The 15,789-nt window shown below is 42.9% G+C and overlaps 1 protein-coding gene across 1 annotated transcript; it reads left to right on the top strand.

The window, feature by feature from the left end:
• Positions 1 to 2,746: 2,746 nt before the first annotated feature.
• DLEU7 (deleted in lymphocytic leukemia 7) lies at positions 2,747 to 13,034 on the top strand. Its single transcript, XM_066989339.1, has 2 exons — positions 2,747 to 3,596; positions 10,864 to 13,034. Exons 1-2 carry the CDS (start codon positions 3,123 to 3,125, stop codon positions 11,068 to 11,070), a joined length of 681 nt encoding a protein of 226 aa, XP_066845440.1. The 5' UTR covers positions 2,747 to 3,122; the 3' UTR covers positions 11,071 to 13,034.
• The last annotated feature ends 2,755 nt before the right edge of the window (positions 13,035 to 15,789 follow it).

The following is a 15,789-nucleotide window of genomic DNA, read 5'->3' as shown; positions in this document are numbered from 1 at the left end:
TGAAAGGATGGTTAACTCATTGAGAAAAACTCATTGACTGTAAAAATACATTCAATTATAGCAAAAGTACAGTAGGGACAAACTTGGCTTTTCCTTATATGTATTAGAATGGGGGGTGGGGGGTGGGGGTGGGGGTGGGGGAGCTTCTACATCCATTTCTGCCCCTTCAAATATACTTTGCAAAGCAGATGGGCCAGCATCAGTGTCAAGAAGAGAACCTCTGGATTTATGGATACACACCAGAACCCTGTTAAAAGCAGATAACAGACCCGTTCTGCCATGGTTTTAGTTATGAGGTGAGAGGTACTAGCGGTAATGAAGGTAGATGTCAGAGCATATGATTTCTTTAACATTAAGTTGTGATATATCTCCTCTTGGTTTACTCTCTACTTGATGGATGGCTCAATATCTTCAAGGCTCCACATGGTACGTAGATAAACAATGAAATGATAGGGAAGCAGATGTTGGAAATAAAGACAGACTTCCACTTCTCATTTTTGCAATTGTGCCTGTATAATGTTTCTCTAAAAGAATTCCTGGTAAGGGCTTGTTGGAGGGTTTGGAGTTACTTTTTGTTTTTGTAAAACAAAACAAAACAAACACATCAAAAAAAAACCCAACAACTTTATAAAATATTAATCCAGCTCAAAACTTTGAGCCACTAAGAAAACCATATTTCTAGAATTCAGGAAGTGAGCAAGCTGATAAACAGCAGATCTGTCAGCTCTTCTCCATTCTCCTGTACCTTTTGCAGGTACCTTCAGTTACCTTTAATTACTTTTACTCTTTTACCTCAGTCACACTTATTTGGTTTGACTGCTTGACATGGGTCTCACACTGCTGTGAGTCCAGCCTGACAGTCCCCTGTAAGAAGGAACAGGGGTCTACCAATTGGCATCTGTCTATTAACTGACAGATAAAGTGTATACCTTTAGGAAAGAGGCAAAATATCTTTTAAAATCAATGTTAATACTACCATAAAACTGCTGGTAGTAGTAATATAATACACTAACACTGGTAATAATAACAAACAACTTTACTGAAAATATATTGAAGGATCTTTAAGTGCTATGATACTAGTTTCTCTTAACACAGTGATGCATATGACTGTTAAAGTAGAAATAATATTAAACTAGGTAGAAGGGACAATCCTTCTAGTCTTTGTTATCAATTATCAAAGGCAAGAATTTTTTTGTTTGTTTGTTTGTTTCTATTTTCCACAGAAATTTTTAACATTTTCACTGAGGATTAAAAGCTGAAATCTCAAAAATTTCTCTAAAATAAAATCTAAAAAAACCCAAACACCTGAAAACCAAAACACGGATCAAGCAAAAAACACTTACCTAATTTCTTCATGGTGTCTTTTGTCTACACCTTGGCTTAAATGCAGACTGAAAAATAAATTGCTTTATTTTGACTTTTTAGAAATTTCTTCCTGACTTTTTTAAACAGAATATCGATATAAATGGATATTTTCCAATATATAGTGTATGTTGATGCATTGGGATTTTTTGACAAAAAGACTATTTGAGAGAATTTCCTAAGTTTCCTAAGATTCTAAGTTGTTCTTGCTCTCCTCTAAAAGCCTGAGGAACTCTAAAACCTGGTTCTTTTACTATGCGGGTCCCCAAGCATGTCACTGCCGGATTCAGCATCAATATCCTCAGCTCCCATAGTGGAAGAGTGAGAGACAGGAGAGCCTCAGGACAAGCAGCAAACCAGTCATGGAGCTGAATGGAGAATTTTTCTCTGCTCGTCCTATGCTGGTGCTGTGATGACCAAAAACAGGTCTCCAAACTGATTTACTTTGTCTTTAGAATTGATACAAGATTGATATATCTGATTTTGGAAGAGACAGGGACAGTAAAACCCTGCTCTGAGAAGCAGAAGTTGTGAGATGCTCTGCCAAAGGACTTAGGTGATGTAAGGGGGTCCAAAGAGAGTGGGGTTGAGCACATCCCTCCTTATTTCTCCCCAACAAAACAGATTAGTTTAAATTTATAAAGAACACAAAGCTGAGAGAATGCTACCAAAAGCTTAACTCAAGAGCAAATGGAAAGTTAGATAAAAGTCTTTCAAGGAAAAATAATGATCAGAATTACAGTAGAAACAGTTGCTATATGGATAAGGCAAAATATTTGACAAGGAAAACATCTCTGAGAAGAAAGCACAAGGGCAGAGCTATTATAGCCTCTGAGGCCTTTTCCCTCAGACTTCTTATTCTATAACATATTTCTAAAACACAACACCCACAACTGTTTTTCTTCATCTATCAAAGCATAAAATTGCCAGTCCTTTGACCTAACTTAAATCAAGGAAGTAGCAATGTTAGGTTTAATTAAAAACAGCAAATATTTGTACAGCTGTCCCTGGTTTCACAGCACAGAAATAGGTTTAGCATCAAATCTTACAGTTTTAAATCCTCTGGGAACCATATACAAAAACATATAGGATCCTTCTGGCTGACTTGCCAAAGCCAGAAATGCCTTTTTTTGGAGTTATTTCAGGTGGGGCTCATTCAGCCTTCCCGTTTCCAACCCACTGTTTTCCTACTTGAGATTTTTTTTTCCCTGCGTGCCAAATGCAGCACTGTCAGTCTGACAGGTTTGGATGCATTTGATGCATTTTGGGGTTGTGAGTAATAATAGCAATAAAACCAAGATAGCCTGAAAAGTTTCGATGGAAACCCAGTCTGGGCATTTCCAGTGGTCGGTGTCACTTGGAGGCACCTGGTGTGGGACGCAGGAGCCTCTAGCAGATCCATGCTGATCATCCCTGAAACCAGGAGGGGTTTGAAAGGAAATCTTTTCCTTCTGGCCCTTGCTCCCCTTTTAAATTCCTCATAGAAGCACATTGTAAAATCCTTCAGCACCCAGCTTTATAACGCTGCCTTCAGAGGGCTGAGGCCACACCTTGAACGGGCCAGGCCAGCGGGGAGATTTACGCCGCGCCCCGCTCTGCACCCGGCCAGGGATGCGCAAACCTCCCAAAAACGTCCAAAATGAGCCTAGGGCGGGACAGGACAAGTGGCCACCCACTGCGGGGTTAGAGATAAGGATGAGGGAAGGGGCCAAACAGATTTAAAAGGCCACAGCCAGGCCTGGAGCTAGGAGGGGAAGGTGATGGTTGGCCCAGCTGTTCTGCTCGAGTCCCTTGAGCACCAGGCAGGGGCTCTCCGCACCCTCCAGCTGGTGTGGGGAGGCAGGGAGGCTGCCACAGCCTCACATCTTCCCCTCAGTCCGTCACAGCCTTCCATGGCCCAAACCAGCAGCACTGGCCCAGCTCGGTACAGCCCAGGAGGGGAGATGGATGTAGCCAGGCTTGGCCAGGCTTGGGAGATGAAAGAAGAGAGAAGAGCCCTGGGGAAAACTCCTGAGGAAGAAGAGGAGAGTGGAGACCTAACTCCCCTCAGCCCGAGTGAGTCCAGGCCACACATGCTGTCCCAGCCCCGGCTGGTGAGGAATGAGACCCTTCGAGAGGTGGCTCTGCGCAGCAAGCTGTCCCGAGTAGTTGATGCGACTTCCTGGCTCATAGAAGTAGAGCAGACCCTCTTGCTCCCTCTCATACAGAAGCATCCTTTTCCTCTCCACCCAAAAGTAAGTATGGGAGACACAGGAGAAATCTTTCTTTTTTTTTTTTTTTTTTTTCCCTGAGTGTTTTTTTGCAGAAAGGCTGTTGACTGCACTGATAACTGCATGCGCTGGGTCTTGCCATGTGGACTGGAAGAGTTTCATGACAATTAATTCTCATTTAAGCCTATAGCCTTCAATACAGTCAAAAAACTACTGATCGTTCAGTATAATTGCATCATGGGGGTCCAAAACACTTCTTCTCAGAATGGAGGTTTGCTTACATGCTGAGTAGCCTGGAAAGATTACTTAGAGCTTTTTCAAAAGCTAGTTTTAACCTCTTTCCTAAAAGAGCCAAAAAACAACACCACAAGACGCAGCGATGACCAGTAACCTGCAAGTGAAATTACCAACCAGCAGAGCTCATGGCTGTTCCATAATGATACACCATACATCCAGCATGTGAGACCCAATGAACATTTACCTGAAAAAAAATCTACAGTTTTCTGAAAAGTGCAATAATTATGTATATTCACCCAGGAGGAAATTCAAGAAAAAGCCTAGATATGAGCTTGCAAGTGATGGGTTTAGGGGTTAGTTAAGGAGTCTGATGTGTCTCATTTTAAGTCAAATTACTTTGTCATGCCCCAAAACTCTTGCCTTTGGATGAATCTTGAGCGTACCATGTAGAACAAGATGGCAGCTCTTAGCCAATTTCTGGTAGCAGAGGTGCATTCCACAGAAACCCCATTAGCAGTTGGCACCAATTGCTGAGCCAGTTAAACCACAGATAAACCTGATCTTTTACTTTTATGTTAACCTTTCCAGCACAGACCAGCACAGTGTGGAAAGCTGGGGGATAGGGAAACAGCAAAGAATTAGCCAAAAAGTCTTATCTGGTGGATAAATGTTTGTGAATAAAACTTTGCTATGGCTTCTCAGTTTTGGTGATGAATTTGAGACATTGCCAGACACTGTTTCCACAGGTGCTTGATCAATGTACAGAGTCTGACTGGCTTTGTTGAAAAGCCAGTTTTGTTGTGAAAAATCAAATCCAAGCTATCTCAACTTACTATTCAGCCACCAAGAATCAGAAGCAACCTTTGAAAATGTGGGTCCTAATCACCTACAGATGGAAGGTGTGATATTGGAAGCTGTATATGAGTGTGTTAAAAATCAGCTAAAACTGTTAGATATCCCTCTTCAGAAATGAGGGTACAGTGATAGGTTGGACTTCTGTAAAATCAATTTTCCAGTAAGACTTCGTCATTACTTCTAATTTAAAATAAACAAGACAAATGACATTTGTTTTTGTACAAACAAATGCTGGATTTATGAAATGCAGCCATATCAATGAAGATTTTATTTTCTTCCTCTTCTTTCCCAGAATTACTTTAATACTACTTTTGTGAAAGTATGTGTTTAGATACCACTGGGAATACTGTTTACTTTGGATTCTGGTTTTCCTATTCCACTCAAATTTAAGTTAATTTATATTTTTTTCACTGAAAACCCATTATCATGACCCATTGAGCTCCAGGACTTTTTCCCCTTCTCTTTTACAATAAGGTTACATCAATTTTGCACTAGGTTTACGCAGACTCTGTATTATGGATAACTGACCCCTTAGCTGCGAGTAGTTTCACTACTGCAGATTTGATTTTGAAGCAAATTGGATTTCAAGGGATCCATTTATATTATAATCTCTTCATAAATTCAGATGAACAAGCCTTTAAAAATAAGCTGTTAGCCAATGAGTTGGCCAAAATCCCTTCAACATGGAAGCCTATGGTAACATATCCTCCTAGTCACTGTTTTTAGAAGGAAAACTCTGGTTTTACGGCTCAGAGATAATCATGCATGCTAGTAGTCAGTATCTGGTACTTCTTGTTTCTTGATATATTCATGCCTCTTTCTGGGTTTTCTTGACAATCCTGACTTTACTGTTTCTCATTTGTTTTGGGGTTGCTCCTTGGTTGTTTTTTATTGATTTATGGTATCGATATTGGTTTATCAACTGAACTGGTTAAAAAAAATCATTCTATACAATGGCCCCAAAATAGATAGACATAGGTTTGAAAAAAAAGAAGACTTAAGGAACTGGAGGAACAACATTTAAATTTCCCATTGCCTGTAAGTATTGGAAATACGTTCTGCTGTGTCCCAGTACGTTAGACGTTGTCGCTCCTTAGCAATTAAAAGGTGGGCATTAACTTCTAATGAAAAGTGACACCTTTGCAAGAATTTGGAGCAAATCCTTTATTAGTGACAGCAAGCATGTCATTACTGATTTTGCATGCAGTACGACCGTGAAGAGTCTGCTTAGCCATGCTGTCTGCGTGAAGATGGGAGGGCGAGAGGCCCCTTTCCCCCTGCCTCGGGACACAGACGACCGCATCGCCTCACTGCCTGACCAGCTCTTTACTGGCATCAGCACCCACAAGGAACTCCTCGTGCCTTCTGCCTCCACAAAGGCTCCCTGTAATAACGTCCATGTTTTCTCTCTTCCGTAATTACACACTGCCAAGGCGAACAGAATGGCCTTTTTTAACGGAGGGAGAGATTCGGTATTTTAAGCAGCAATTTGAGTGCATTTGAAAAGGAAAAATAAAAGGTAGAAAAGCTTCCCGAAATAGCAGTGTGCGGCTTGCCCTGGCTGTGCTCAGGTGCAGCTATGCATTACTCCAGCTTTTTGATAACATCCTGTCTCCTTCACTGGAGTTACCAAGGGGTCGCTCGAATGGTACTAAATCAGAAATGTGTAGCGGATTGGACTGGGCCAATCTTGATGGCAGCCAGCAGGGAGTGGAATATAAATCATACTAAGAAGTTAAAATAGCCGTCCCGTTTGCAAAACAGTCATGGTATTTTCTTTAAAGGGGAAAAGAAAATACTGTCCTTTAGAGGTGCCAGATTGGCAGGGCAGGATAATAAAAAAACTTCTGACTGTGCAAGTTTCTACTGCCCCTGTGCTGCAGTGCTGCTTCTCTGCTGGCTGTGGAAGAAGGAGAAGGTCAGGGTGGCAGGCTCTGGGGCAGCATCAGCAGACCCGCACGTTTACCATAATCCCCTTGTCCTAAATTTCCCATTGGGGTGAAACAGTGCAGCTGCTGTGAAGTCAGCCCAGTGGCCCTTAGCTTGTACTGGGAGCAAGCTGCTTCACTGGGACTTGAGCAGCGGCATGAAGGCAGCCCTGCCGAGCTTTCCACAGGCAGGCAGCAGTGCCAGTTGCTCTGCTTTCCTGCTGTATCGAGACCCATCGCTGGAGAGCAAAAGAGAAACCCCAAGTTCAGTGCAGACCAAACAACAGCACAGCATCAGGCATCGCTGTGTCTGGCCACAGGTGAACCCAGAGGTATCGTGCTCCCCGGCAGAGCAACCAGCAAAGTCTGGTGCAGCTGAGCATCTCTGCACAGCATGAGCACAGGGCTCTTCACCTAGGGGATCTGCATGTTTTGGGGAAGGAACACAGAGGGGATGGCTGTTAATACATGCCATATCTAATGGTATTTAATAAGCTTGTTTTCTGCTTGCTGATTTCCTGACACAAATCAGAGATCGGTTCTCAGTGACTAGTTCTTCCTTATGCGAGAGATCTGAAGACTGATTCATAAATAATGGCTTAGGGGTGACGGAAATGAGATAAATTGCTTTCATTAGAATTCGCATAAAGCAGCAGCAGACTCCTCGCTTGCCACCACACATTGAACAAATGTGCCAGCCTGCACGTTTTTCATTTTGCAGTCACTGATATTATGAAGTTGTTCCTGGACCTAATAGCTTTGAGCGTTCATTTTTAAAAGTAATTAATATGAAGGCTGATCCTGGAAAAAATTGCCTCACCCTCCATAAAGTTATTTGCAAGCTGTAGGCATTAATACTCGTTTGTGTGGATATTTTTTTTAAATGCTGACAAATGAACGATCTGAAGTTTTTGAAGTGAGGAATTGCCTCCAAGATCTTTCTGGAAGCTCGGAGGAAATATGCCTAGGCGGTTCCATTTTATTAATACGATAGTGCTGCACTCCGCATGCATCTGCACCTGCTGTGTTAGAGAGAGACTTTACAAAAGCAAACCACAGAATGAACTACACCAGGGGCTTGGGGGATTATTTTTTCTACAGAAATAGTAACTTTACAAGAAATTATTAATGACTCCACCATTTTTTGGCGGTGCATATCTTAGGAGAAATCTTCCAACTGCAACTGCTTTAGAAAACGGGGTGAGAGGTGGGTACCAACATGAGGTGGGGCTCATCAGTCCCTCAGAGGCTTCCCTGCAACTTTTCTGAGAAGCTCAAGCCGTGTTCCCTTCAGAGTCATCACAGAGAAGGAGTCACTTCCAATTTCATTTCATCCCAAAACAGGCATTGGAGGTCAGATAAACCATTCCTGTCTCTCCCCGCTGACCATGTGTGGAGTCTCCAGGAAGAAGCTCAAGCTCAGACTTTTTACCCAAGGGACGCTGCAGGAATCACTTTTTCAAAGAGAATTTTATTCCTCCAGGATTTGAGCCATCCTGATAAATTATTCCGGAAAAACATAAAATAGGTCAGTGGGGGTGGAGGCACCGAGTTACCAGGAATGGACATTAGGAGCTCTGGCACTCCAGCCCCAGCTCCCAGATTTTGGCCTGCTGACTGTGCAGAGCATCCAGCACCTGGAGCAGGGCACCACCACTGCCACTCTGTCCTCAGTGGAAATTTTGTCTACCAGGGTGCACGGAGATTAAGCAAAAATGTTGAGGGTTGGCAGCCGACCAGGGTCTAAAATTTGAGCATGCTAAAGAAAAAGGCAGCTGTCTGTTAGAGCCAGCTGTAGGAGTCTGTTTGATGGGTCAGGTTGGCGTTTCAGAATAAAGTAAAAGATGGAAACAGGCAGTTTGTATCTTCTGTAAAGGAGCCTTTATAAGAGCGGCCTCTTCATAAACCTGAAGCAAGTTGGTGGATAGGATCAATTTTACGTTAAGGTTCGAAAATAAAAGTTGGGCCATCAGAAACATCCTGAAACTTCAGCCTACCACTGAGTGACAACTGCATGAAACAGACCCAGAGCAGTGGAAAAATTTAAGCCATAAATTAGAGAGCCTTGAAACCAGTAGGCCCTGCTGTTTTTATTCTGGGGGAGGTTCTTTATTAACTCATCTGTCTAAACATATGGATCTTGACAAACGAAAGCTGCAGGGAGGATCCGCTCCTGTCCTGCAATTGAAAACACTTAAAATCAAATCACTGCAGATATTCCTGTTAGCATCTCCTAAATGGCGAAATACCACACGAACTGCTGCTCTCTATCAGTTCAGCTCACAAGGGCCCTGTTTCCTGAAGTTAAAATGGAAAGAATTTTTAGTCTGAAACTTTTGCTTCAGTTAGTTACAGCCCGTTTTCACTGAAAGGAGAGAGATAAGTCAAGATTTTATTCTCTGTCATGTACCCTATAGCTCCCATGTGCTGGACACCTGCGAAAGCTAGCAAAGCTAGCTTGTTTACTTAGCGCAATTTATTTGACCTTTTAATATATTTGAGTAAGGATTTTATACCTAAGGCAACTTTACAGAACAGATTTGAAAGGTGACCTTCAAAGGAAACATCAAAATCTTTCTGAAAAAGGAAACTTTGGAAATATATGTGAAAAAGGCTGCTTTTTTTCAGCTAACCTCCTGACTCAGGACTCCCTGGCTTTTCAGCACAGGGGCGTACCAAAGCGATGAGTTCACCTTGCCCACAGCAGACCCACAAGTGCTGTGGTACAATACCTAAGGGCCCAAGAATGGTGTTGGATGGCTAGTTTAGATATTTCCATGCTGAATGCCTTCTGTTTGCTGGCTGGGGCAGCCATGCAGCACTGTTTTCAATGCTAACCCACATTTTCATCCTCCAACTGCAAATCCTTTTTGCTGCTACCATTATGAAGCTGGGATTGTCTAGGTGAAATGGAGTTCCACCTTCAAAGAAACTGGTTTCTTTGTTTCTTTTAATAACAAAGGTAGACCCACAGTAAGTCTAAACCTGCATAATTTTAAGAAAAACATTAAAACTCAATTTCCTCTCAGATAAAAGCAGAGGCTACTACTATCTGTAAGAGTAAATATGTCAAGTAAAAGGGGTAAGAGGTGCCACAAGCTATGGGAGAAGGTTCCCTTGTCCCCTACAGTTTGTCCAGACACCTTCATTGTGCGTGAGACTTTGTGAAGGCACAGGCTCTGCCTGAGGCCACATTTGCACGTCCATCTTAGGCTGGCAGAGGCTGATCCTGCTGCCAGAAGATGTTTCATCCACTTCACCTCCAAATGTTCATTCTCACCATTGAGCTGCTCCTCTCTTCATACTGACACAGCCCTTTCCTAGATCAAACCAGGCTGGGGAACCATTGTGAGTTAAAACTCTGCTTTTGCCACCTGCTCCTACCTTTTTTAGGCAGGGGTAGGAGTAGATGGGTGTAGGGAGAGATGTTTTTTCTTTTAGCAGATGCGTGGAGTAGTTGTACACCACCTTATAGGGCTCACGAACCTACATTGGCCCTGCTCAACAGCAGACAGAAGGTTGTCCCTGCCTGACGAGATCCTACAGCCAGTAGAACTACAGGTCCTTCAGGAGAAAACAGCTCCACTTAGCTTTTTTTCTAAATCCGAGCAGGAAGGGCTTTCCAGGAGTTGCAGAGTGTGATGTTCATTGAAATGGGTAAAGGAATGCATTTGCACCAGGCAGTGCAGGTGTTCGAGCATCACTTCTCACACCCTGCTACATCAGAGGGATTGTGAAGCCTTCTTGTTTCATCGTGGTGTGCAACTGGCAGGGTTGTCGGGGTCACCTGCCTCACTGGGGATGCCAGCCACCTCTCAGATGGGGTACACCACACAGAAGCGGTGCTTCAATGAAAGCTGCTGTCACAAAGTGCCCTTGGGAGCCATTGGGGGCTCTCCAGAGACATCTGGGTATTGCATTTTCCTGAGGTCCTACTCTCGCCTGTCAGGTTATGGGGAGTTGAATTGCTGAGGACAGCTACTAAAGCTCTGTCTGGTAGAAACGGAACTAAGAAAAATTTAATTGCTGACGCCTGGGGAAGACAAATGACCCTTAAAAGTGAGTAGGTGAAACTGCTACCTAAGGCTTCCTGCCAAGAGCGTTTGCAGCAGCATTTAATGGTTACACTACATGTATCTCAAAACTAAAGATGTTTCACACTAAATCAGAGATGAACATTCATGGTTAGGAAGTTTGTGCCTAGAAAATCATGCCTAGAAAACTTGGGGGAGCATTAGTTTTCACTCACTTCTTTTTGGTTTTGCTTTTAGGACAGCATTGAGTTTAGAAACATCTGTAGTCATATGGCTCTACAAAGAGAGGGACAGCAATTTGAGAAGGACCTGCATGAAGCACACCAGTGTTTGAAGACCATCATTGAGAAACTCATTTGGTCACTGGCAGTTTTCCCTTCAGAACCTTATATCCCAGTCCGATCTGCTCTGAGACAAATCCTGCAAAATCTCCTGGCAATGTGAAGCAGCAGGCTGTTTGGCCAAGGAACAAGTGATGCATGTGAGCTGTAACAGTCCCATAAAAATAACAGATAACTTGAAAGGTGAATCTTGGAGATCTCACCGTAGCAAGAGTTCCTGTTGACTTCACATCAGTGGAGACTTCCCAATGGAGATGATGTTCCTGCAAAGTACTGCCTTCTTATATCAAACTCATACCCGAGTCATATAAATGGGAGCTGGGAACATCTCCAGAAGTTGCTCTGGAAGAACAGGAATGCGTTCTTAAATAATAAGGTCTCAAAATGAAGACCGAAAGGTAGAGGCTGAGATGACAACCATTAAAAATCTATATTTTCATCACAGCTCAGACAAATGTGTTTCCAAGTTATTATTAATGGATTGGATGCTTGGTAGAGACAGAGAAAATATAGGGTGTAACTACGGACCCTTTCACGAGAAGGTATATGGCCTGCTTACACTGCAAGTAAAGACAGCCTGCTAAATCTTTATTGCATTTTACCACAGAAAGCTAACAAATCAATGGAAAGGTGAAGGTGTGGTATCTTCCACTGAGAAAAGAAAAAGAAAAAAAGAAGAAAAAATATGTGGGACCTATGGGATCAATTGCTTTAAAGCCATAAAAGGTCTTGGTAGATGATCCAGTGGAGGTGAATGGAAAGCAAAGCAAAAGAGGCATTAACACGGTGAAGCAAAGGTATTTATAAACTGAGGTGAAACATTTGTGAAAATTGCTTTGCAGAGCTTTCTCAGCCCCTGTGACTGAGTAGCAGACAGCATAAAATTCTGCTCTCCTACTGCCAAATCAGGAGGGTTTATGAAGTCACTTACTGCTGTCAAACAGCTGCAGCTGTAATGCTGAAAAGAGGCATTCCCCCCTCTTTTTGCAATAAGATTTAATGTCTGTGTGATTGCTGAGCAGGAATAACGGCTTGTAAAACATTTTTTTTCTTTTTCAAAGGGATAAATTAAGCTCCTTTTAACTGTGATTTGGGTAGTAGGTGAGGGAATTTTGTAGACTATGAGATAGAAAAGTATCTCTTTCCATTGGCTAGAGGAGTGAATTTCCACATGTGATTTTTTCTTTCTTTCTTTCTCTCTCTCTCTTTTTTTTTTTTTAAATGTGTGATCATGAACATCATCAGCTGAATACTTTCCGAGTGTGGTTCCATACTCTGATTGATTTGCCATATTTTATGTTCACACTTTAAATGTTACACTGGTGTCATTCTCACAGCTATAATTAAGGCTACCTCAAAACACTTATTCACTGGCTCTTACTGTGAATGCAGACAACGGCCCCGGGTTGAAATTTTGGGGGATGTTTCAGCTCAGAATTCATTTAGACATGGGAAGAAAAACTGTGAAGGTTGGGTAAGAACCAGGTATCTCCTTTTTTTTTTTTTTTTCCTTTTTTTCTTTTAAATGTGGCTCCTTCCCTCAAGGGAAATGGGGAAAAGGGCTCTGTTGGTGCAGAATACCGTGGTGTTTGCTGAAATGTTGTGATCTCCAGGGCAACACAGAGCCCAACAGCAGGCAGCAAACAAACAAAGGGGCTCTGGGCTGGGTTCGCACAACGGTGTTACATGCATTCCTGCATTGGTATCTGCTGTCATTGGCACCACCCTTCACAGCAAAAGGACAGAGGCCTGAAGAAGTCCTGTGAAATAAGCTAAATAAGCTTTTTGGCCATTTTTATCACGTTGTCCCCTCGGAGGAGAGATTTGTGGGCAGCAGAGAGGCTGGGAGAAGAAACCTGGGTGAAGACAGCTTCATCCCTGAGGTGCCCCTGCTCTGCACTCTGTAGAGGGGTGCCATCACCCCCTCTTCGGTGTGACAGCCACCCATTGGAGCCCTGACCCACCAACACTGGCTTCAAGGGGCTGTTTCTTCATTTTCCACCATTTAGGCAAGTCTCTCTCTGGCTTTCTACAGTTGTTTCTACCAGTGGGACTCAACCTGCTCTCATGCACCAGCCCCGTATTACAGTGTTTGCATTCCTTCAGCAGGGCATTAGCCCCAAACACAAACATTTTTATCTCTAGCATCATTAAAAAGTCATTTAAAAGAAAATCTTCCCCAAGGGTTCTCTACACTCTTCACTCCTATCCACTCCAGAGCACCGCGTCCTGGTCTGAAGATCAATAACAAAATCCCATTGACTTCAGCAGGGCTAGAATTAGAGCTATGCTCTCAAGGTCAAATCTCACATCATCAGCACTGCTAACGGGGTTGGCATGGGGAAGGCTCTGAATAATAATAAAAAAAGGACGATTTCAACTCCCTTTGCCCAGTCACATGCATGCACGCACAAAATTAATGACCGAGTACAGAGGAATGAAAACATTTGGCAGGTAATTTTCTCTTCAAGCTTCTAAGAAACTAGCAAGTGCTGCATATTAAAAGCACATTACATCTAAAAAAAATACTCCGGCCACAGTTCCACCAAATTGGACAGGTTCCCTTCTGGATGGCTCTAGGCCTGTAGAGATCCCTAGCAGGTAAGAAACACAAGACCCAGAGACTTAGGGGAAATTTAGGCCTTCTGAATATGACTCTCCATGTTATTTTACAAGAATTACTGTTTATGCTGAAAATTTCCAGAACTCTTTCTTTCCCAAACATTCCCACTTAAAATGAATATTTTGAGTCAAGGTCATTTAAAAAGAAAACACCGTTAAATTCTTTGAAATTCTGGCTAGAAATTTAAGAGTCCCTTGGGAAACCTCATCTTGCATCTGACGGTACAGCACAGGTTTTCAGGCCCTTTTCTTGTCTTCAGGACGATGGTGCAACTGAACCAGAGGGCGATGGTTTCTCAGGCCCTGAGTCTGCAAACACTTTGAGTACGGTTTCATGGCTCAAAGTGCTCACGTTACTGCGGTTTAATAAGTTACCACCCATCAGCTGAGCTGTGGCAACTGCCTGCATGCATACAGTTAGCTCACCCTAATTGCAAAATGTGCAACCCACCCCCTTTCAGGAGATCAGCGCAGCTGCACGTTTATATCATGTTACCCCTTGGCACGTCTGAGGCTCGAGGCCCCGTTTCATCATACCTTAATCGAGATGAAGCATGGTAGGAGATATTTGCATCTGACATGCCCCTGTGGTGGGGATTTACAGCTCGCCTGGCCTTGTGGAGGACCCCCGCATGGTGAAGAGCACTCAAGCAGGATGCGAGCTGCTCCCTGCGATATCGCCTTTGCTACACAGTGAGTGAAAATCAGAGCATTGGGAAGAATAGCCTTCCTTCCAGAGCATTGGGAAGAATAGCAGTCTCTTCCTGCCCCCGACGTGAAGCCAGGATGGTGCAAAGGAACCTGCTGCCCAGAAATAATTGTCCTTGTGGAATGGGGGCTATGTCACCAGCTCGCGTGTCACACCCACCCCAGAAAGCTTACTGTTCATGCTAAGATACTCAACTTTGTGTTCTGATGGTGAATGAACACTGCTTGCACCTCTGTGATTTCATATCATCTGTGTTTCATATCCCATCTGTGTTTAAAACCCTCCGTATGTGTCTCGCCTTTTCTGCCGTGCTTTTCAAATGGCACCACCCGATTTAGCACAACTGTTGCGCATATGATCCACAAAACCAGCCTGTTAGGCTGGGTTATGTATTTACATCCCCTGCTACGAGGCATCTGATGAAGCAGCTTCCTGCTCCTTGCCAGTCCTCTCGGGCTTCGATAACTCAAACACTACTCACGGGAGCAGCCCTTGCTTGAACACAGGCTCTCATTTTCTACTGGGTTTTCCTGCAGTAACATCTGAAGGATCAGGATGTTTCCCACCTGCATGCCATGTTTCAAGCACGAGATATGCTTGCTACAGCAGGAAATTAGTGAGCAAGAAGCTGAACTGGCAAAGAAACCCCTCTCATGAACTTATCATAGATTTTTCTCTGGTACAAACATTTTCCCATTATGCCCAGCACCTGAGGCTCAGGTTAACAAATGAGGCAAAGTAGTCCAGGAAAATAGAAAACGTATATAGTAAGGCAATAAAAATGTACATGCACACCCTTTTTATTACATGTGTAGAAGTACTTGAATTTTATTTTCAATATCTAAGTATCAATGAAAATTCAAGACTGAAAAAATAAATTAGAAGAAAAGGTCAACGATTTTTCAGTAAATGTTTTTTTTTTCTTTTTTTTTCTTTTTTTTTTTTTTTTCCCTTAAATAAACTTCATGCTAACTGCCCTGCATCTTATTTCAGCTGCTTGAAATAGTTTGAGATTTAAAGCAGAAAAGAATTCTGGAATATTTTTTTTCCTGAAGGCATCAGTTTTTGCTTTGACCAGTCCCATCATCTAGGTAACGTTTTTATATCCCAGTAATAAATCTCACCTGTCGTTCACCTTTGAGCTGCACACCTGCACTCGTGAATCCTGATTTCTGGGACTGCTCTAGCCTTCCAAATCGCAGAGCAGCTTCAAGCAAGCACAGCTGCTTGTTTGTCAAACATGAAAGTGCATTTCCTTCACAGCCAGCTCCAAATACTTAGTCCTAGATTGATGCCACGTTAAACATGCAATATCTGATGGACCACCACAGCTAGAAATTGAGTATTTTCAGCAGGTTTAAGCTGAATATCCCATTTCTCAGAAGTGTCTGCCATGGTGAGCCTATTCCTACAATTTAGAAGTTGCTACATATGTGTTATGTTCAATTTTGCATATGCTACAAATAGGTAATGCAGCACTTCCAAAGCTTC

The sequence above is a fragment of the Anser cygnoides genome, chromosome 1 (assembly GCF_040182565.1).
Source record: "Anser cygnoides isolate HZ-2024a breed goose chromosome 1, Taihu_goose_T2T_genome, whole genome shotgun sequence".
In the NCBI taxonomy this organism is placed as follows: Eukaryota; Metazoa; Chordata; class Aves; order Anseriformes; family Anatidae; genus Anser; species Anser cygnoides.
This window is presented reverse-complemented; position numbering and strand designations above follow the sequence as displayed.